Source organism: Muscardinus avellanarius (genome assembly GCF_963383645.1).
Source record: "Muscardinus avellanarius genome assembly, chromosome: 3".
NCBI classification, from domain to species: Eukaryota; Metazoa; Chordata; class Mammalia; order Rodentia; family Gliridae; genus Muscardinus; species Muscardinus avellanarius.
This window is the reverse complement of record NC_137788.1, coordinates 25,465,508-25,486,059: the sequence shown is the minus strand read 5'-3', so window position 1 is coordinate 25,486,059 and position 20,552 is coordinate 25,465,508. Positions and strand designations below refer to the sequence as shown.

Here is a 20,552-nt window from a genome sequence, read left to right as displayed (position 1 = left end):
GTGTAGCCCAGAGGTAGAAGGGTTTCCAGGAACCCCAGTACCACCAAAATAATAATAATAATAATAGTAATAATTAATAAGCATATCCAAGGCACTTTCCCCATGCCGGGCATGTTCAGATGGCTCTGGGGTGGGGGTGCTGGAGGGGCTGGGTGGGGGCTGACTCCAGCTTGGACCCAGGCCTGGAGAGCCTGCCCTGGGTAGGGAGGGCTGCCCGGGAGCAGGGTATGTGTTCCATTGCTAGATGGATGCCAGAGCTCAGGGCAGGCCAAGGAAGTCCTGCGTAGGGAGGAGCAGGCTGAGCAGCTGAGCAGTGGTGCATTCGCTCGACACATACTGAGCGTGTCTTCCTCCAGGCTGGGCGGGCACTGAGGATTCAGAAGGAAGCATACGCCCTGCCTCTGTAGAGTATTTAATACGCAAGCATGCACTATAAACCCCAAAGAGGAGCCCAGCGGCTAGAGGGCATGCAGTTAACACGAACGATCATCCCAGACAGAGTCTGTTTGTCTGTCTGGGTGCATCCCAGGCTCTGTGCCAAGCTCCGAGGGCCATGGTCTCTTTGAAACCTCATCATAAACTACCCCTGTTTTAGCCAGTTGTGGTGGCGCATACTTGTAATCCCAGTACTTGGGAGGCTGAGATAAGAGGATCACAGGTTCACAGCCAGCATCAGGTACTTAGCGAGGCCCTCTGCAACTTAGTGAGACCCTGTTTTAAATAAAGAATAAAAATAGAACTGGGAGCTAGGTGTGGTGGCACATGCTTATAATCCCAGCATCTGGGAGGCTGAGACAGGAGGATCGCGGTTCCCAGACAGCCTCAGCTACTTAGAGAGGACTTTTGCAACTCAATAAGACCCTGTTTCAAAATAAAGAATAAAAAAATAGAGCAGGGGATGTAGCTGAGAGGTAGAATGCCTCTGGATTCTATCTCCAGTACGGGAAAAGAAAAAAAATATATATATATATATATATAGGGCTGGGAGTGTAGTTCAGAGGTTGAATGCCCTTGGGTTCTATCCCTAGTACTGCAAAAAATATATATATTTATACATATAAATTATATCCCTGTTGTACAGAAAAGGATTCTGTGAGGCACAGAATCCCCCTTACTCTGCTCCCCATCAAGTAACCTTCCAAAAGCTATACATGCAGTCAGGATTTGCAATGTTCCAGAATGTCTTCCCAGGGGGAATGAGGGAATTGTGGTAAAGACCAGGGTTGGAAGCCCTGGTCCTCCTTCAACCTCAGCTCAGTGCCTTGCTCAGAGTTGTGACCTTTAGCAAACTACTTATCTTCCCAGAGTTCTTTAAGATGAGATAAAAAATGACAAGTTCACCAAGATAACTGTGATGATTAAATGGGGAAATGCAGAAAAGCTACTTAGTACAAAAAGAAACCAAACCGCAATTTCAGTATGGAAGACCGTCTGCTTGGTTTCTGGCCTTCTCCTGACCTGGAGAAAATACTCCTGTGGGGCTGGTTTTGGGGATCCCTCCTCGGCTTCCCTTCAAACTGTCTGGAAACTTTTGAGCTAAGAACAGATGGCAGGCTAGGGGCTGGCCAGGGCGCAGTATGCAGGGTGAGCAGAGGTAGCCCGGCTTCTGGGAAGGGAGCTGGAGAGGGCTGGGTCTGCTCAGCCTGTTAGCCCAGCACTTGGGAGACAGAGAGACGGAGGACCAGGACCGCAGGCTTGGGGCTAGCCTCTGAAACTTAGTGAGATCATGTTTCAAAACAAAAAGTAAAATGAAAAATTTTTTTAAAAAAAGGAGCTGCTCACACTGTTCCCGCCTCTCTCCTTGGCTGCAGGGAATTCCTGGAAACAACGGTTTGCCAGGACAGCCTGGGCTCACTGCGGAACTGGTGGGTACCAGCCAGGACTCGCTGTCCGTCGCCCTCCCTACCCTCCCTGGGGCTGAGCCGGCTGCGTTAGCCCCTTCAGCTGCCGTAGGGGGTCCCACTGGAGGCCCAGTTGACACAGTGCTTGAGGCTCTGCCTGATCCTATGAGGCTCTTTCCCCTTCTCTCACCAACTACAGCACACACTCTGTCTCTTGCAGGGCTCCTTACCCATTGAACAGCACCTCCTTAAGGTAAGAGGGCACAGGGAGGCGGGCAGGAGCTGGCAGGTTTGCCCCCTAAGGGGCTTCTCATCGTAAGCGCTCAGCTATAGGCCATCTCACGGAGAGCAGCAGATGGAGCTTGCTGATTCCGTTTGTAGGGAATGAGTTCCAAGCATCTGTCTGAGAGGGCCTGGCTGGTGCCTGGCTCCTAACAGACCCCCCAGGCAACATTTGCTGAATATGTGCTCAAAGGAATCCTGCAAAGGTCTCCACATGGTGGATGCTGGTGGCCGAATTCAGCCCTGAAGCTGCTCGCAGCAGCTGGCAGCGAGGCCCCTGTAGCAGCTCCAGGTCCCACCAGGGCAGGTTCCACGCAGCTTCCAAAGCTGAGGGCAGGGGTGAAAGTGCAGTGGGGGTAAGGGGGGCTGGCAAGGTTGAGTTTTCCCATGAGCCTGGGCTGCTGTGGACCTGGCGGTTGGTCCAGAATGAATCTAGGGGGAGATGGACAAGGAGGAGCAATTCTAGTGTGTAAGAAAGGGCCCTGAGGAGAGCTGGCCTGTGTTAGAGTCCGCAGTGAAGAGTCACCGGAGAGCTGTGGTCTGTGGCCTTTTCCCAAGCTTACAGGCTCCCCAGCCCCTCCTCGCTCAGTCTCCTCCAGAGGATCAAGTGCAGTCATTCCTGAAGGCCACCTTTGGGTAAAGCCTGGGCTGCTCTCCTCCACCTCAGAATCCTCAGTGACCCCCCCCCCTCCGCCTCGGCCTCCAGAGGCCTCCTCAAAGCCCCTTCCTGGCCACCCTCTCCTGGCACTGGCTAGTCAGTATCCCAGACGTCCCACCGCCCCCATGGACCTCAGTCAGGGCAGAGCATGGGGGCTGCCGGCTCTGCTCCCACTCGGAACCTCAAATGTGTCCAGAATCTGCTGGAGGGGGCGGAGAGGACGCCTCCTGGCAGCAGCTGTGAGCGGAGTTGTAGAATTTTGTTAATAAGACCCCAAGTTCCTTTCTCCTAGGTGTGTGTGGCTGTGCTGGGGCTGTGCAGAGCACCCAGGGCCGTGCATGTTGGCAAGTGTCTACACTGAGCTACACTCCAGCCCCTCTCCTAGGTTTCTGTCAGGCCTGGGTTCCCTGGGCAGTGGTTGTGTGCTCCAAACCCAGGGTCTGGGGGCTTTTGTTTCTTTCTTTCTTTTATTTATTTTATTGGTGCATTATGGTTACACATAATAGTGGAATTTGTTGTAACATATTTGTACCCGCACATACAGAATTTGGTCAGTTTCATCCCCCAGTGCCTCTGTTTTCTTTTTTTTTCCTTTCTTATTTTTTATTTTTTGTAGTACTAGAAATAGAACCTATGGACCTCCTACCTCTAGGCTACAACCCCAGATTTATTTATTTATTTATTTATTTATTTATTTATTTATTTATTTATTTATTTTTGGTGATACTGGGTATGGAACCCAGAGGCTTTCTAACTCCGGACTATACTCCCAGACCTATTTTTTTATATTTTATTTGGAAACAGGGTCTCACTAAGTTTCTGAGAGCTTCACTAATAGCTGAGGCTGGCTTCAAACCTGTGCGATCCTCCTGTCTCAGCCTCCCAAGCGCAGGGATTACAAGCGTGGGCCACCACACCCAGCTCCAGACTTATTTTTTTTTTTAATTTATAAACAGGTTCTCACTAAATTGCTGAGAGCCTCCCTAAGTTGCTGAGGCTGGCTTAGAACCTGCCATCCTCCTGTCTCAGCCTCCCAAGTACTAGGATTACAGGAGTGTGCCATCACGTCCAGCTAGTATCTCTCTTTTCTCACCCCAAATCCAGGACATGACATTGGTTCTTGTAATAGTTCACTTACTGGCTTCATAACCAAGTGCTCCACAGAGCACCCCAAACAGGAACAGCATAGCCTGGAGGGTCAGGTGCAGTCCAGGGTGCCTCCGGGGCCCCACCTACCACTGTCCTATCCATAGCCCCAAGGAAGCACTGGCTCCACACACAGGTGGGGCCAGTCCCGGCTCCCCCTTACCTAGACAAATCACATCACCTCTTTTGAGTGTCCGTTTGCTCATTTCCACAATGTTCACGCGATTACCTGTCCTGCTGCACTCTGAAGATTGAATGTGGTAATACGCTTGGGCCATTATGAAGGCACCTCATGGGTGCTGAGCACATAACCACCATTTTTCTTGGGCGTTACAGTGAATAGTGAAGGTGAGAGTGGGGGCTCCTGCCGGGGTCCCCAGACACCAGGCCAGGCACAGAGGCACTCCAGGGTCCCCAGTCCTCTGAAATCACAGGCCAGTTTTATAGGCAGGTTTTAGTTTTTGGAGGAGACTTGTAGCTTCCATCAGAATGGCAGAGAGATCTGTGACCCAAAGAAGAGGGGAAGCCCCAGGGTAGGAGGAAGCTGAGACTGTTCAAGCCCAGCAACCTGGGTGCCCCCCTCCAGCTGTTCCCGCTCCCTTGGGCAGGGAAGCTGGCTCACGGAGCCTGCCTTCTCAGCCTCCATCCTCGCGGCTTGTCCTCACTGTGGGTGCAGGTTGCAGGAACAGCCGGGACAGATGGTCCCTCTGCGGGCCCCTCCGCCGCCTCCCACACGCCTGTCTGGAAAGTACTCTGCCTTGGCCCTTCCAGAGCTTCTTGGAACAAACTCAAAGCCAATTGTCGGGATTGGGTCCCCTGAGGATGGAGCAAAGCTGCCGCAGGGATGTGGCTGGGGAGGGAGAGCACGTGGGTGCAGGCAGCAGCGCAGGGTGCCCCCTCAGGGCTTCTCCCATGGGGCCCGCCCTGGCCCTCTCTGACCCATACCCCACCCCTCCCCGTCTCCTTCTCAGAGCATCTGCGGGGACTGTGTCCAGGGCCAGACTGCCCACCCAGCGTCCCTCCTGGAGAAAGGAGAAAAGGGAGACCAGGGCATTCCCGGCGTGCCAGGCCTGGACAGCTGTGCCCGGGTAGGGCCTGGGCTGGGCAGCCTGGTGCTGAGCGGGAGGGCTCCCTGGCTGCCCGTGTGACAGGGGCTCTCTTGTCCTCCACAGTGCTTCTCAGAGCGGGAGCGTCCCAGAGCCGAGGAGGCCAGGGTAAGAGCCCTCGCCTGCCTGCCTGCCTGCCTGCCTGCCTGCCTGCCTGCCTGCCTGCCTGCCTTCCTTCCTTCCTTCCTTCCTTCCTTCCTTCCTTCCTTCCTTCCGTACCACGAGGCAGTCCCTGGCCACTTCCCCTGACCGTCTTCATCCTGTCTCCAGGGAGACAACGGCGAGGGAGATCCTGGCTGTGCTGGGAGCCCTGGCTTGCCTGGTCCTCCGGGACTGCCAGGCCAGAGAGGAGAAGAGGTAGGACCAGGGGTCAGGCTTCTCTGGGCAAGACCTTGAGGGGGCTGGGCCTCCCCATCAGCCTGGAAATCTCCCAGGGGCTCCATCCTGAGGTCTCACCTCCTAGCCTCTCTTGCCCCCTGGGCACAGTGGCTCCTCGAGACTTTTCCTGTTCTCTTTGTGACTGTCCACCTTGCCTCTAGGCCAGGGATGTAAGTGCTTTGAGGCAGGGATTTTATGTTTTGTTTATAGCTGTATTCCCAGCTCCTGGACCAGTGCCCAGAACATAATAGCTGCTCAATAAATGTTTGTTGGATGACTGAATGAGCCCAATGAAAGGCCATTTTAACATCAGCTTAACAGTCCTGCTTTGACACCAGCCCTCCACTGATGTGGCAAGCTGGGAGGAGGCTGCAGCGAGCGACCCAGGCCCTGCGGGGCCCCAGCTTCATCTCTCACTTCTCTTGGCTTCCTTTACAGGGCCCCCCTGGCATGAGAGGCTCCCCAGGTCCTCCAGGCCCTATTGTAAGTATCTGTGGTGTCCTGGCCTACTTGAGACGCTCTCAAGCGGTCCCAACACTCAGACACCATCCGGCTGCCTTGTCCCAAGGAGCTGGGCAGGGCAGAGAGAGGGAACACCCCTGCCTTCCCTGTTCCCTCCTTGCAGGCTGTGCACCTCCCCCCCTCAGTGAGTCCCTGGACCGGCCCTGCTCTGCCCCACCACCCACGGCTCTGCTTGGAGCTGGCCCTCAGGGCCGCATTCCCCTCCCCCGCTCCCTGCTCTCTGCAGCCAGGGAGGTGTGTGGCCTTCTCTCCATGTTCCTGGGATGCCAGTCCCTACATGAGACAGGGCTGAGATGGAGCTGCCCCTAGTGGCTCTGAGGGACCATCTCTGGGGCAAGTCTGCAAAGAGCAGACCAGGGGCATCTATCCCGGCCTCCTTTGTGGTGCTGATAGGGCTGGAAGAGACACGACTAGAAAGACAGGACAGCGGGGCAATTTGTTCTTCGGGGGAAATGGCTGGTGGGAACAGTCTTAGAGCCCAGGGGCCACTGTCTAGGGGGCATGAGGCCAGGGGGCAGGCAGAGTGGGCAAGACCAAAAGGAATGGGCTTCTTCTGCCCCCAAGGCACTCAGTAGGCTCTGGAGGAGCGGGGAGGGAGTTGTCTACTTGGGAGGTGGGGCTGTGCTTTGTGTCTCTGCCGAAGGAGGAGCCATTCTTCCTGGAACTGAGCGGAGGAACACTTATCTTCCTGGCCACTGAGGTCAACGAGTCTCTTTTTCAGCTACCTTAAAAATACTCCCAAGATCTCCTCTCCCCTCAGGCCCCCAGCCCCAGTCTGTGACCCCCAGGCCACCCCAGGGTGACCGTGCTTGTGAGATGTGACCTGCCTGTTTCTCCCACCAGGGCCCCCCAGGTTTTCCTGGTGCTGTTGGCTCCCCCGGATTGCCTGTAAGAACCTAGCTGCCTCCCTCCCTGCCAGCCAGGTCTCTGTGGCTTTCGCTTGTCGCCCTCCTGTTGTGCACTCACCTCCCTCCTCCATGGTCCTTGTCCCCGCAGGCACGGTAGCTAAGGACACAGGTTCCCAGAGGTCCCAGCAGCTTGGACATCCTCCCAGCCTCTGCCTTCTCTCCCTCTCCTCTCCTCCCACTTTCTCACTTTCTCCTCCTTCTCCTTTCCTTCTCCTCTCACCGTGCCAGTCACCCCAGGTCCCCCTGAGCTGCCCCCTTCTCATGGGAGGCAGGAGCTTTTCGAGCCCTTCATCCTCCCTCCTCACCTCGGCCTCCTGCCTCTCACCACCTGCTGTGTGGACTGAAGACTTGCCGAAAGTAGTTCTTGGGACCCTGCCAGGCACCTGGCTCCGAGCCCAGCAGAGATGCCAAAGCTTTAGGGCTTCACGTTGCAGGCTGGCACAGGTTCGCGGTCCTGCTGCTTGGCAGGGCGGTCCAGAGGCGCCCCAGGGATCTGGAGGCAGCCCTGCTGCACCCTCCCTCGCCCTAGAGGAAACCCTCAGCTTCCTCCTCTCCTTTCCCTCTTCCTTGGCTCCCGTCCCAGTCTGCTCCAAGGCCGGGCATGTGATACCAGCCAGTTGGGTCCCTGGGTGTCGAGGGCCTGCCCTCCGTGCCTGGTGCCCTGGCCTGCTCCCGCTGCCGGGTGTCGCTAATTGCTCTGCCCTCGTCACTGTCACAGGTGTGTTTAAGTCACCCCGTCCTCGGTGTCGCTCTCCCTGGGTCACGGACGCTAACCTCCTGTTTGTCAGACTCGTGTTCCGGGGCCCGGCTCCCTCCTCCAGGCCTGCGATGGAGGCTCAGGGAGCAGGGCCCCCCTTGTCGCAGTTCCATCTGTCCCCACGTCCTCATCACTGGCCGGGCCTTGTCTGTTTTTGCTTGCTTGGGTGAAGGGGCCATCTGTCCGTCTAGCCATCTGTCCTGTGTTGTGGAAAGGTTTGGGCACCGTTTCTCGAGGGCCCAGGCTAAGGGGCAGGAAAGGTGCTCTCAGTGGTGGGGAGTCCGCCGAGGCAGGATGAGGAATGGGGCGGGCTCTGGCTTCCATCAAAAGCGGCACCCTTTCCATGCTGCTAAGCGACAGGGATTGTTCCCGAGGGAGCCCTCCTGTGCCTCCCTAGGGGATTTGGGGCTGGGGTGGGGATTGCACAGGTAAGTGTCGGGGATCTGGTGGTACTCTGATGGGAAGCATCAGCCTGACGGTTGCCCCTCGGAAGGGGCACTTATCTGACATATCACCCTCGTGAAGGAGTACCCAAGGTGGCTTCCACACTAGGGCACACTGGTGGCACTCACCTGAGAGGTCTTCTCTGAGACACACCCTTGGGGCACATGTCTCCACAGCCACCTGTCTTGGGGGGTATCCTCCTGAAAGGCACCCATAGGTAAGGGCTCACACCTCTGACAAACACCTTTCTGGAGCACACCCCCTACAGTCACCTTGCTAGGGACATTGGGAGCCACTAGGGACTGCCACCTCTGCCTAGAATGGGAACAGAAGGCTGTGGGGCAGGAGGGATGGGGGGCAGGACTGATCTCCTCTGTGTGTGATTTTTCTCTCCAAGGGCCTCCAAGGAGAGCGCGGCCTCAGGGGCCTGACTGGAGACAAGGGGGAGCCGGTAAGAAGAGGCAGCAGGGGCTGGAGGGATGCAGAGCGGTGAGGGGACGCAGGATGGGCTGCTGAGTGGAAGCTGGCAAGGGGTCTCAGCCCTCAGTGTGGAGGGGGACCTAGGAGGGTCTGTACTCCTCTCAGGATCAAGGGGCACAGGCTCCGTGTGCCCAGAGGCACACATAGCTCTGGCCTGCCTGTTCCTGGGCACTCCGCACGCACTCCTCCCTGGTCCTCCTGCCCCCTCGGCCCTCTCCTCTGGCTCAGCTCCCAGGGTGCTGGTCAGCTGGGGGCTTGTCATTAAGCCAGGTCTGGGGTGGTGGTCATGCCATGGGAACCTGTCCTTGGGGACATGCCACGGTGGTGACTGTCCCCAGGTGGACAGGCACCTGCTAGATGGCAGCTCTGGGTGTGGCTTTGGCCACCCTTTGTCCAAGGAGTGGGGTGCAGAGTGCTGGGGGCTGGTCCATCATGTCTGCCTCTCTTCACAGGGCCCTCCAGGACAACCTGGCTACCCAGGTGCCATGGGGCCCCCGGGCCTTCCCGTGAGTATGAGAACCTAACTCTGGGGGTGCCAGGGGCACTGGCTGGTAGGACAGGTCCAGGCTGGCATGGCTCAGCAGGCCCCTCTGTTCTGGGCCTTCCACCCTGGGTGCACCCCCACCTCCACCCCACTTTCCCTGGGACCAGACTCTGACCACACTGTGAGTCCCAGACATGGCAGAACTGAGATCCACCTTTGGGGGTTGGGAGCTGGTACCCCCAGGCAGGAGCCCCTTGGGTAGGCGTGTCCTCACTTTCCACTAGGGCCTCGTCTATCCTCCCTCAGCCAGCTTCCTCTGTGCCCTCAATCTCCAAGTTTCAGTCTGGGTACCAGCTGTGGGCTCCATCCCGCGCATTAGCTAATTCTCTGCTCTCTTTTGCTGCCTGTCAGGGCATCAAGGGGGAACGCGGCTACGTGGGCCCCACGGGAGAGAAGGGCGAGTCGGTGAGTGGCAGTTCCAACAGGGGCGGAAGGACCGGCTTCAAAGGAGCCGCCTCCGCCAGCCCGCCCCCTCCGGCTGCAGACGGCTGGAGACCTTCCTAGCAGCCCAGGAGGAGGAGCTGACCCCTGCTGCCCTGTCCCCAAGTGGCTCCAGCTGCGCCTCAGCACAGGCTGGTGGCTCCGAGGAGGAGGTTGTGAGGAGAATCCCCTAAGGTTTCAGGCAGCTTGTCTGCCCAGGAGGGGGCTGGCAGCTGGCAGCACCCATCCCCCTCCTGCTCCTGCTCTGGCAAGCTGGCCAGGGCTGGGCCTCTGTCCCCAGCACAGCCACCCCTGCAGAGGCTCCACGCTGAGCGCTGAGCGGGAGCTGCTATCATGTGAGGATGCGGGCTCACCAAAGACATGACTCACCCGGGGTCCCACAGCCAGTTAGAGCGAGTGGCGGAGCCCGGGCTGGGGCCCAAGTTTGTCTGGTGACAAAGCTCACAGACCTCAGATCTGGGATGGGCCAGCAGGGAATGGAGTCTTCTTCTCTCCCTTGTGGATTTCAGTGAGGCCTCAGTGGGATCTAGCAAACTCTCTCATGCTTTATTCAGTAACAAAAAAATTTCTCCTGGGCTCACTGGGTGCCAGGCTTCCTTCTGGGGACACCACAGTGAGCAAAGCAGGCAATGGCGATGGATAAACAGATACACAGAAACCATGAGAGACGGGACCCTCGGAGCACGGAGCAGGGGAGGGGCCGGCCAGCACCGAGCCCGGGTGTCGAGGGAGCCAGGGTCAGGGAGGAGGGTCCTCACAGAGGAGCTGGGCACTGAGATCCACACGAAGGGAGGAGGGAGCAACATGGTGATCTGTGCTGGAGAATCCTGGGGGGAGCAGCTTGGAGCCATCCGGTGATTCCTGATTTCTGGAGACCAGGAAAGAGTAGGGACCGGTAGCAATTCCAGGAAGGGCGGTCAGCCGTGCAAAGGCCCCAGGGGCGTGAACATATAGCACATGCTCAGGGAACAGTGGTCCTACTGAGCCAGGCAGAAGAAAAAGGGAAGCGAAGGAGGCAGGGATGCTGGTGCCTCAAAAGCCAGCACTGATGGAAACGTGCGGCCCATTCAGTGGCAAAGGGGAACCACTGAAGGTTCTTGAGCAAGAGTGATGTGCTCAGAGCTGTGCTTGAAGAAGAGAAGGTGGCAGCCATTTACCAGCTGGACTGGAGTGACCCAGGTGGGGGCAGGATCTGTTAGGAGGCTTGGTTCCACAGCTCAGGCAAGAGAGGGGGACCCCAAGGGACCAGCCAGGAGCCCTGCGGCTCAGCGGGCCTCCCTCCACATGCCTCATCTCCCCAGAGTGACTGCTGCTTTTTTGTGTCCCCAGGGCCCCCCAGGATCTGAAGGCCTCCCGGGTCCCCCAGGCCCAGCGGTGAGTGGGGGGGGGCAGGGAGACGGGGACATGGGACCCGCGGGCCAGCCCCAGGGCCTGGGGGCAAGAAGATGGGGTTCCAGCTGCGTTCCGCTCTGTGGTGACAGGGTCCCCGAGGAGAACGAGGACCCCAAGGGAACTCTGGCGAGAAGGGAGACCAGGTGAGTGAGGGAGGAGGTGGCCCCCAGGGGCTCGCTGTGGGCCATCTTGGGAGAGGGAGAGCTCTGAGGGCCTGAGGCCGCCTCACCCGCCACTCTTTCCACCTGGGAGGCCAGGCAGAGAAAGGGGCCACCCCCAGCACGCCATCCCTCGCTTCTTTCTCTAGGGATTTCAAGGCCAGCCAGGCTTTCCAGGCCCGCCGGTGAGTGAGGACCCAAGGGCAGCCCTGTCTGATGTGGTCTCATCCTCATCGGGAGGGGCAGGGCTGGCCCTGCTGGGCCGGGGAGGCTGGGAGGCCGGGAGGAGCAACCTGGGTGGCCGGGCCTGATTCCAGGAACCGGGACCTGGGGAGCAGGTCCTCCTGGGTGGGCCCAGCGGGCCAGGCAGACGTAATGTGCCTGCTTGGTGTTTTTAGGAAGTCAAAATCCATCTTGGATTTTTACTGTTTAATAGCAATGAAACACACACACATGGTGGAAGGAAGAGGGGACGTTCCCCACCCCAGCCCCGCCTTTATTATCTGGCCTGCTTCTTTGTTAATGCAGGGTCCCCCAGGATTCCCGGGCAAAACCGGAGCTCCTGGCCCACCTGGCCCACAAGCAGAGAAGGTGAGCCACAACCCATCTTGTGGAAGTCAGGAATCTGAGCCATTCAGCCTCCGTGCCCCTGTCCCACCCCTAGCCAAGGGCCTTGGGGACAGTCACAGATGGCCCATTGCACTGAGGCTGGGCCACTGTGGACAGCAACAGGGCCATGGCAGGCCAGGAGCCCCTTGGATGGCCCTGGGCCCAAGATACCTGCTGGGCTTTGGGCAGCCCAGGCTCCCATCTGCTGGGAAGGGGAAAAGGCTGGTGGAGGTCTGGGAGCAGGCAGAGGTGGGTGGGAAAGGCCATGTCTAGAATTTGGCAGGCCAGCCTGGCCAGCTTCTCCTGGGATGGGGAGAGGATGGCAAAGAGCTGATAAGTGGGGTGCAGTGATCCACACTTGTCATCCCAGTACTTTGGAGGCTGAGACAGGAGGATTGTAGGTTTGTGGCCAGTCTCAGCAACTTAGTGAAGCCCTCTATAAATTGGTGAGACCCTGTTTCAAAATAAAAGAATAAAATAAGGCTGAATGACCCTGGGTTCCATCCCCAGTAGAAAGAGGGACAGACAGACAGACAGGCAGACACACATACACACACACACACACACACACACACACACACACACACACACACAGCCAAGGAGAGGAAGGACCCTCCCCAGGAGGATTCCAGACTGGAGGGGTGGTCCCAAGGGCCCAGAGAGGGCTGTAACCTGGTGACAAGAGCGGGAGGAGTGCTGGCCCGAAGACCCTCACTCTGGCTGCCCCTTAGCTTGGCTGGACAATCCTTGGAGACACCACTCCGCCATTGTTGGGGCTCACTGCCCCTGGTCAGCCAGCCCCTGGGCTTTCTCCATGTGCTGTGTGGGGCAGTGGTGTGAAAGGCCCTGAAAGTGGCTTGAGAGCTTGGGATGGGAGCTGGGGCCCAGGAGAGGGGTGGGAGGCCTGCAGCCTGGGAACCCTCTTTCCTCTGAAACTATACTTTACCCTCTTACTGGACAAGTTAGGTAAGCCCTGTTGAGAGTCCCCAACACTGGGGTTGTGGGGCTAAGGGCAGCCTAGGGCCGAGGCCCCCCACCCCAGCTGTAGGAGAGGCCTGGGGCTCCTTACCACTGCCTGGCCAGTGCCCATCAGTCACCACTGGGGTGGCAGCAGCTGCCTGCTCCCTTCACCTCTCTTCCCTGGGAAGGACCAAGGTGGCAGCTCCTGTTCTGCTCAGGCCACTCCTGGCAGAGTCTCAAACTCTGGCCAAGGGTCCTCCAGCGCCACTCCCCATGGGGGCTGGTATTGGCTGGGGCCGTGCTGACCCCTCCTGGTGGCTGGTGGCATTGCAGTGCATCCCAGCGCTCTTTCAACCCTTTATTTGGGTCTTCCCCCCACACACCCCCAGCAGCCACTGACCCAGGACATCCACCCTCTCTCTCCCCATTGCGGGAACCCTCAGCCCTGTGCCACCCCCTCCCCCACAGATGTTCCAATCACACACCTGCTCCCATCAATCCCGGCTTTGAACCAGCAGTGGCTTCCCAGTGACTGTAGCAGTTTTAAGACTTTATTTTGTAGTCCCCGAGCCTTTTATCACATGGAAGCTCACCTAAAACCTCCACCTATAAAACTGACAGAAGTGAACCTGCGCAGAGACAAGGGCAGGGGTCCTGGAGACCCACCCTCGGGGCCCCCACTTTATGCTCCTAGCTTTGAGGCTTCTACAAGAGGCCCTGGTGCTCTGAGAACCATTGTTTTACTTGATAGAGTTTAGCACAGCATTTGGGGCCCTTCTCAGCCAGTTTGTGCCTCCTCTGTCTCCTCTCCCACCTCCCTCCATCCCACGTCCAACCACCTTCAAGTCTTGATCCTGCTCCTCTGTTCCCCCCCACCCCCACCCCCCGGCATGCCCTTTTCTCCTGACATCCGCAGACTCTGGGTCAGTGGCACCCCTGCGGCACTCTCCCTGGCTGGCTGTTGTGGCCCCTCCCTCCTCTGAGCTCCCAAGCCCCTGTATCACACAGAGCACAGGGACTGTGGCGTTGCCATCGCCGGTGGCCCCTGCCAGGTTATGAGCTCCCCGAGGGTGGAACCCCCTGCTTGCTTTGTGTGTGTGTGTGTGTATGGTACTGGGGATTGAATCCAGGGGCACTCTCTCTGAGCTATACCTCAGCCCTCTTTTATCTAGAAACAAATTCCTGCTCAGTTGCTGAGGGCCTTGCTAAGTTGCTAGCCTCAAGCCTGCGATCCTCCTGTCTCCGCCTCCCAAGTACTAGATTGCTCCCCACTTTTTTCGCCTTGGGGGCATCAATGCCCCATGTACTGTGTGTTGTTAGAAGTGATGTCATTGAATGTGAGCCTCTGCCATGCCAGCCCTGTGCTCAGCCCTGAGCGGGTGCTGGACTGAATAGGCTCTGTCCCTTCTTGTGGAGCAGTGAGGGAAGGGGGTGTTTGCAAGTGAAGACAGATGCTCCTGGAGAGACAGAGCGTAGAATGTATCAGTTGGGCCAAACCAGAACTAGGGCTAGAAGCCAGACATCCTGGCTCCAGGGCTCCCCAGCACCCTTGGCCCAGGCATAGGACCTGAGGGAACCAAACCTGCTGACCTTGTTGGGGTGCTGGTTTCTAGGGCAGCGAAGGGATTCGAGGCCCATCGGGCTTACCTGGCTCCCCCGGGCCACCAGGACCTCCTGGGATCCAGGTGAGTGTGTGCCCTCTTGGCCTGGCAGGCCTGGCGGGGTGTACATGTGTGTACATCTGTGCACGCATGTGTGATCGAGGTGGGAGTTGGACAAGGGGTGGAGAGTTGAGGGGCTGGGTGAGGTCTCCCAGGGGCCCCCTGGCACAGCGTGCACAGTGCCTTTTTTCTGTCTTCAGGGCCCCGCCGGTCTGGACGGTCTAGACGGGAAGGATGGCAAGCCTGGCTTGAGGGTGAGACAGAGGGAGGGCCGGGTGGGGGCACTTTCCTCTCCTCTTCCAAGTGCCAGAGCCAAAGGAGCCCTGGTGAAGGAACTGAAGTGCCCCCTCCTCTCATCGGGGACCTGTGTGCCTCCCCTTGGACTGCCTCCTGCGATACCCCCATGGCACCAGAGCCCTTGGTCTCTCAGTCTTCCTAGTCATGCTAGGCCTCCCCACGGCAGGACAGTGACAAGCAGACATGTATGTCCAGAAACCCAGGCAACCACCAAACCCAGGCTGAGTTTCTGGAAGAATCAGCTGCAGACATGGAAGGCCTTGAGCAGTGCTGGCTTCCTTGGTGGGATTTTGCTGGGGAATCTGAAAGGGACAGGACCATAGCAAAGGGCAGGATCTCAAGGTCGACCTCCTTTTGCATCCAGAAGAAGGAAAATGGTGCCCAGAGTGGGGCTGGGGATCACCCAGGGCCCACAGGCCATGAGAGGCTGAGCCTGGCTCAGGTTCCTCCTTCTGCCCCACACGACAGGCAGGCTGGATCAGGGAAGGCGGTGCTTCCTGAGCTTGGCACAGGCTGGCAAAACTCCCATCTCAATGCCCTGGTCTCTTTCCCTAGGGGGACCCTGGCCCCGCTGGCCCCCCTGGACTCATGGGACCTCCGGTAAGTTGGGCCCCAAGGCCTGTGCCTGGGTGGGTGAGCAGCTCAGACCCTCCAGATCCTCAACACCGACACCACGCCATGACTGGAACAGTTCCATTCACTCGGCCTGAGGAAGGAGGTGCAGGGAGAGCCCCCTGGTTGAGGCGAGGGACATGACTACTCTCTGGTTTTACTTCCAGGGTTTCAAGGGGAAAACGGGACATCCCGGCCTCCCAGGACCTAAGGTAAGGGTGACTTCTGGTGTCAGTCCTGGCCCCAGGTACACATGGCAGCCCTGTCTGGGTGAAGGTGCCATGTGACCCTGGCTGAGCCGTCATCCCAGCCTCTGAACCGCCTGAGGCTCTGCTACTTCCTGGACCCAGGGTGGCAGAGGGCCTCTGGCCAAACCAGGGCAGGTGGCAGGGTCCCTGTGAGGAAGGGTCCACGTGAAGTACAGATGCCAAGCTCAGGTGTGCCTCTCTCTTCTAGGGTGACTGCGGCAAACCAGGCCCCCCCGGCAGCAGTGGCCGGCCCGGCGCGGAGGTAAGGGTAGAGGAGATGGAGCCGTCACATGGATGCGGCTGCTTCCGTCCACTCCCTGGCAACGTGGCTGCCTTCTCTCTCGGCCTTCTGGGGCCATGTTTCACCCAGCACTGCAAATCTTCAACCTTCTCCCTCTTTAAGGGTTGTAACTGGTCCCCTGCCCAGAAACTACTGGGTCACAGCCCTAAAAGGGAGAGCCCGGCCTTTGTTAGCCCTGGGAGGCTCGGGGCTGAAGGCCAGAGCCCAGCCCAGCTCGGCTTCTCTGGCCACTGCTGATCCCACCTGCCCTGCTCCTCCCTCCCCCCTCAGCCACTACAGGTGTGCCAGGAAGTCTGTCTGGCTCATCTCCTTTTTCTGGCTTTTTTAGGGTGAGCCCGGTGCCATGGGACCCCAGGGACGACCCGGCCCCCCTGGCCATGCTGTGAGTTCAATTGTTTTGATCTCCACCTCTGAAAGAGTTAGGTCTCTGTGGGGTTGGGGGTGGTAGACAAGGGGTAAACTGGCCGCAGGAGCTCCCCCAACCCTGCGGAGCTAGGAGCAGCCTTCGGGCTCACCCTATGCAGTGGTCCTCGAGCTTTTCTCCACTTATTTTCTGGGCACATTCAAGCTCACTCAAATGAAAGGCATCCGGCTAGTCAACAAATAACTGTTGGACACCTGCTCCATACCAGGCACTGTTCCCAGCACTGGGGCCCCGGCACTGAGCAAGATAGGCACTCTGGTCTCATGGGGCCTCCAGGCAGGTACAACCAACAAGTTAATGCAAAACCATCAAACATTGGTGTGACGTTACAGGGAGGGGCTGCGAGGTGGCTTTAGAGCACTCTCTGCTGGAAAGAGCGGCTACTGAGCAGCCAGGGAAGAGTCCCCAGCAGAGGGGGGCTTAGTGTTTGAGGAACCCCAAGAAAGGCAGCAGGGCTGGGGTTCAGTTTGAACCCCAATCATGAGATTGAAAGCTCTGAAGAGATGCTGGAGGCCCCCAGTGCAGTGGCCAGGAGTGCGTAGCCGGCAGAGGGTGGGTGGCTGCAGGGAGGGGCTGGTGATGGACCTAGGATGTGCTTGGAGGGGGGCACCTGCTAATGGCCTGGTCATGGTGCAGGGCTGGAGCAGAGTGGTAGAACTGAGGCCTGTGTTCTGTTTGGACATCAAGTAAGTAGGTGGTGTGTTTACTGAGGTGGGGTGACTTGGAGAGGACATTTACTGAACAATAATGAATTTCCCATCTACTTTACTCATCAGCAACACAGAGGATTGCCAATTGGTGCCTTTGATCAGCGTGACGGCACCACGCTGATAGGGCTTCAGAGAAAGTGAATACACAGGCATTTCATTGCAGCCCGATTGTGGCTGGCAGTATAATTTCCAGGAGGCTTTTGGAAATGTTAAAAATAGTTCATGGCTAAGAAAAAAAAAAAGAAACTCTCAATTCCCCATCACTATTTTTAATGCATCAAGGGGTCCATAGGCCCTAGCTTGGGAACCCCAGATCTGGACCAGTCCCCCCTCACATTATCATTGAAAGATGACATCATGCGCTCTGAATTGAGGCCCCAGTGGAGATTCATGGGGCTGGGGGGTAGGGGTGTGGGGTTCCCTCTCTCATCCCTGTCCCTTGAAGCCTGGGCCCCTTGCTGTGGTCGCTCCAGTGTAGGACATTTCCTTCCTAGGAGTCAGATGAGAATAGCAAAGGCCTTGGGGCTTCTGGGACCTTCCATCTAGGAGTGTGGAGGAAAAGTGCTCTGAGAGAACTGAGTGCCCTGGGGTTCACAGAGGCTGCCTCTCTAACCAGGGGCTGACATTTGAGCTGAGCCTGAGAGGCAAGGATGTGGGCCATCAGAGGCGGGACGGCCCAGCCCTGCAGGAGGGAGCATCCTAGGTGCTGGGGTGGTACTGCCCCATGTTGGGGTCAGTGCTGAGCCCCTGCTCCTCAGCCCTGCACATAGACGCCCAGCTCCTGGTCTCCCCTCTCCATGACAGCAGGAAGTGGGGCTGCCTTCAGGGAAGCGGGGGTCTTAGAAAACCCCAGGCCGGTAGTTAGTTCCCTCGGGCCTTTGCTTCTGCACCTGGCCACTGAGTAGCCCCCAGACCATCCCTTTGTACAGTCCCAGGTGCAGAGCTTGCGCAGTAGCTGTGAGGGTCCCGTGTGATCTGGGCACAGACCTGCCGGAAGCTCAGGTGTGAGGCCAGAAGGGCAGGGAGGGCTTCGGGGAGAGAAGAGCTGGTGTGGGTAGGGCTGGTTCCTGCTGTCAGCCCTCTGCCCCCATCGCCGGCGCCTGGTTCCACCCCACTGTCTTGCCTCCCTCTAGGGGCCTCCGGGGCCTCCAGGCCAGCCAGGTCCAGCTGGGATCTCTGCAGTGGTGAGTGACGCTTCCCCGGCTTACTCCCTCCTGGGAGTGTGGCCCCATCTGCTGTGGGCTCCTCCTGGAGGAAGTCAGAGGGAGAAGAGCTTGTGCTCCTCCCCCTCCTCCTGCCACCAGCCTCGCCTGCCTCCAAAGATACCCCCTTCTGGGTGGGCAAGGGCTTCAGAGAAGGCCAAAGGCCCGCCCAGGGCCCTTGAAGCTCAGGCAGTGCCACTCCCTATGTGGGACCTGGGGGCTGGGGCACGGTCCCTGCACACCATGGAGGATCTGCCTCTGGCTCAGTGGGTCCCACTTCTCTCCTGCTCACCGTCCTCCTTCCTGTTCTCTAGGGTCTGAAAGGGGACCGGGGAGCCACTGGAGAAAGGGGTCTGATAGGCCTCCCCGGCCAGCCCGGCTCACCTGGACACCCTGGCCCTCCGGTAAGTCCCCCCATCTCATAGCACAGCCCAGAGGAAGGGGTCAGCTGGCTTCGCTGGGGTCTCCAGGGAAGAAGAGGTGTTGCGCCGCAGGACGGCAGCACGGAGTCTGCTCCTGAGTTCATAGCCAGTCAGCAAAACTACCTCTCTCGCAGTGTCCAGACATGTGAACTGCCTCAGGTGGGACTGACCACCAGTCTCAGGGCTGAAAAGTCTCCTGGAAAGCTCAAGCTGTAGGCTCGGGCCTCCCAGCCCCCGACAGGCTGTTTTCTGCCAGGGAGACTTTTTCCAGGAAGCAGCAGCAATGACCCTGGGGCTGGTGACCTGGGATGGGGCAGATCAGTCGGTCCGTCTACCAGGAGGGCCTAGGTCATCACTGCCGTGCACTCGGCTTCCTGCTGAGGACTGAGGACCCTGGCTCCCTCCCTGCTTTCGGGCTCAGGAGCCTCCAGGCCCCTGGAAGACTCTGTCACTAGCTGGACAATCACAGGATCCCATTCCATAGCAGCCCACCAGAAGGGGGCCTGGCTGGGAGGCAGCCTCTCCTGTGTGGAGCTGGCTCAGGGCATCTGGCAAATCTCCCTGAGGACAGAGGCTCAAGGTTCATGCAGTCTCAGCATTTAACACATTCTCAGGGCCAGGGAGTGTGCAGGGTGTCTGGCTCCTAAGCAAAGAGGTGCAGTCCGTTCTTCCAGAGCTCAGCCCGTGGGCGGTTGGGAGCTGTCATGGGCTGCAGCACCAGGTGGGGTGGAGCCAGGGGCTGGGCATGGCCGTGGCAAGGTGAGGCATGTGAGGCCAAGCTGGGCTGCAGCTCATCTGTCTCCATTGCTCTTTACTCTCCAGGGTGAACCTGGCTCCGATGGTCCAGCTGGCAAAGAGGTATTGTCACTCCGGTCTCCTTTTGCCTAGGGAACGCGTCCTGGTCCTCACTTTGCCCTCCCGTTCACTCAGAAGCACTCCCTGTGTGTGGGGGCTGTCTCTGGACAGAATTCATATCCACAGGTTCCACATTTCTACTAACCTTGGTTTGAAAGTATTCAGAAAAAATTCCATTGGTACTGAAAATATACAGACTTTTTTCATCATCATTATTTCCTAAACTGTAGAATCTCACAACTATTTACATGGCATTTAACTTGTATTAGGTATTATAAATAATCTAGCTGGGCATGGTAGTACACACCTGTAATCCCAGTACTTGGGAGGCTCACAGGTTCGAAGGCCAGCCTCAGCAAAAGTGGCTGGGGGGGGGGGTTATAGCTCAAAGGTAAAATTCCCAATACACAAAAAGCAATCTAGAGGTGATTTTAAATATATGGAAGGATATGTGCAGGTTGTATGTAAACACCTCACCATTTTTTACAAGGGACTTGAGCATCTACAGATCTGAATATGCATGGGGACCCTGGAAACAGTCTCCAGCAGATACCAAGGGGCTACTGTGTATGGGAAACTGTTCATTCATAGCGCTTTAGGCAGAAGAACTGGAGGTTAGAGGACAAGGGTGACAGTGAGACTTGTTTTAAGTTTATTTAAAAAAAAACCTTGTACCTGGCCAAACAGAGACACAATGATAACAAACTCCAGACAAACATCCCCTGGGTACCAAATCTTGCAAAGCCCTCCGCTAATCTAGCCTGGCCCTCTCCTCTGACTTCTCTTCACCTGTGATGAAGGGGCTCAGCTAACATGATCAAGCATGCCTCAGGGGACATCATTCTCCCTCTCGCCGCCAGCCCTTCTGTTGGCAGGAGGCTGTCATGTCTTCTCACAGAGCCCAGCTAGACACAGCCAGAGCCCTGGGGCCAAGGAAGGTGGCCTTTTCACTGCATTCACCTCCCCAGAGGCCTCAGAACTGCTGCACAGATTGACCCCGACTCCTGCTTTCCTCTAGGGACCTCCTGGAAAACAGGGACTCTATGGGCCTCCTGGACCAAAGGTGAGTGGCCTGGCGGGGTTTGAGAGGAGACGCCCCTGTATCAGTGAAGCCCGGCTCCAAGCTATGACATTAGCTACAGAGGAGACCCGGGAAGGCCAGTGGGCTGGAAAAAAAGTGGGTGGAATTTGGAG

General features: G+C 57.8%; 1 protein-coding gene across 1 annotated transcript in view; it reads left to right on the top strand.

Annotated features, from left to right (window-relative positions):
• COL16A1 (collagen type XVI alpha 1 chain) overlaps window positions 1-20,552 on the top strand; it is a gene marked incomplete at both ends in the record, with an annotated part of 49,568 nt that overhangs the window by 25,424 nt on the left and 3,592 nt on the right. Inside the window, 24 exons of the mRNA XM_080692055.1 lie at window positions 1,812-1,865; window positions 2,062-2,094; window positions 4,899-5,015; window positions 5,100-5,141; window positions 5,304-5,390; window positions 5,850-5,894; window positions 6,777-6,821; window positions 8,440-8,493; window positions 8,975-9,028; window positions 9,418-9,471; window positions 10,837-10,881; window positions 10,989-11,042; window positions 11,207-11,242; window positions 11,586-11,648; window positions 14,240-14,311; window positions 14,488-14,541; window positions 15,140-15,184; window positions 15,364-15,408; window positions 15,653-15,706; window positions 16,074-16,127; window positions 18,013-18,063; window positions 18,396-18,485; window positions 19,326-19,361; window positions 20,377-20,421. Coding sequence (XP_080548181.1) covers window positions 1,812-1,865; window positions 2,062-2,094; window positions 4,899-5,015; window positions 5,100-5,141; window positions 5,304-5,390; window positions 5,850-5,894; window positions 6,777-6,821; window positions 8,440-8,493; window positions 8,975-9,028; window positions 9,418-9,471; window positions 10,837-10,881; window positions 10,989-11,042; window positions 11,207-11,242; window positions 11,586-11,648; window positions 14,240-14,311; window positions 14,488-14,541; window positions 15,140-15,184; window positions 15,364-15,408; window positions 15,653-15,706; window positions 16,074-16,127; window positions 18,013-18,063; window positions 18,396-18,485; window positions 19,326-19,361; window positions 20,377-20,421 — 1,329 coding nt within the window. The remainder of the gene's footprint in view (window positions 1-1,811; window positions 1,866-2,061; window positions 2,095-4,898; window positions 5,016-5,099; window positions 5,142-5,303; window positions 5,391-5,849; window positions 5,895-6,776; window positions 6,822-8,439; window positions 8,494-8,974; window positions 9,029-9,417; window positions 9,472-10,836; window positions 10,882-10,988; window positions 11,043-11,206; window positions 11,243-11,585; window positions 11,649-14,239; window positions 14,312-14,487; window positions 14,542-15,139; window positions 15,185-15,363; window positions 15,409-15,652; window positions 15,707-16,073; window positions 16,128-18,012; window positions 18,064-18,395; window positions 18,486-19,325; window positions 19,362-20,376; window positions 20,422-20,552) is intronic.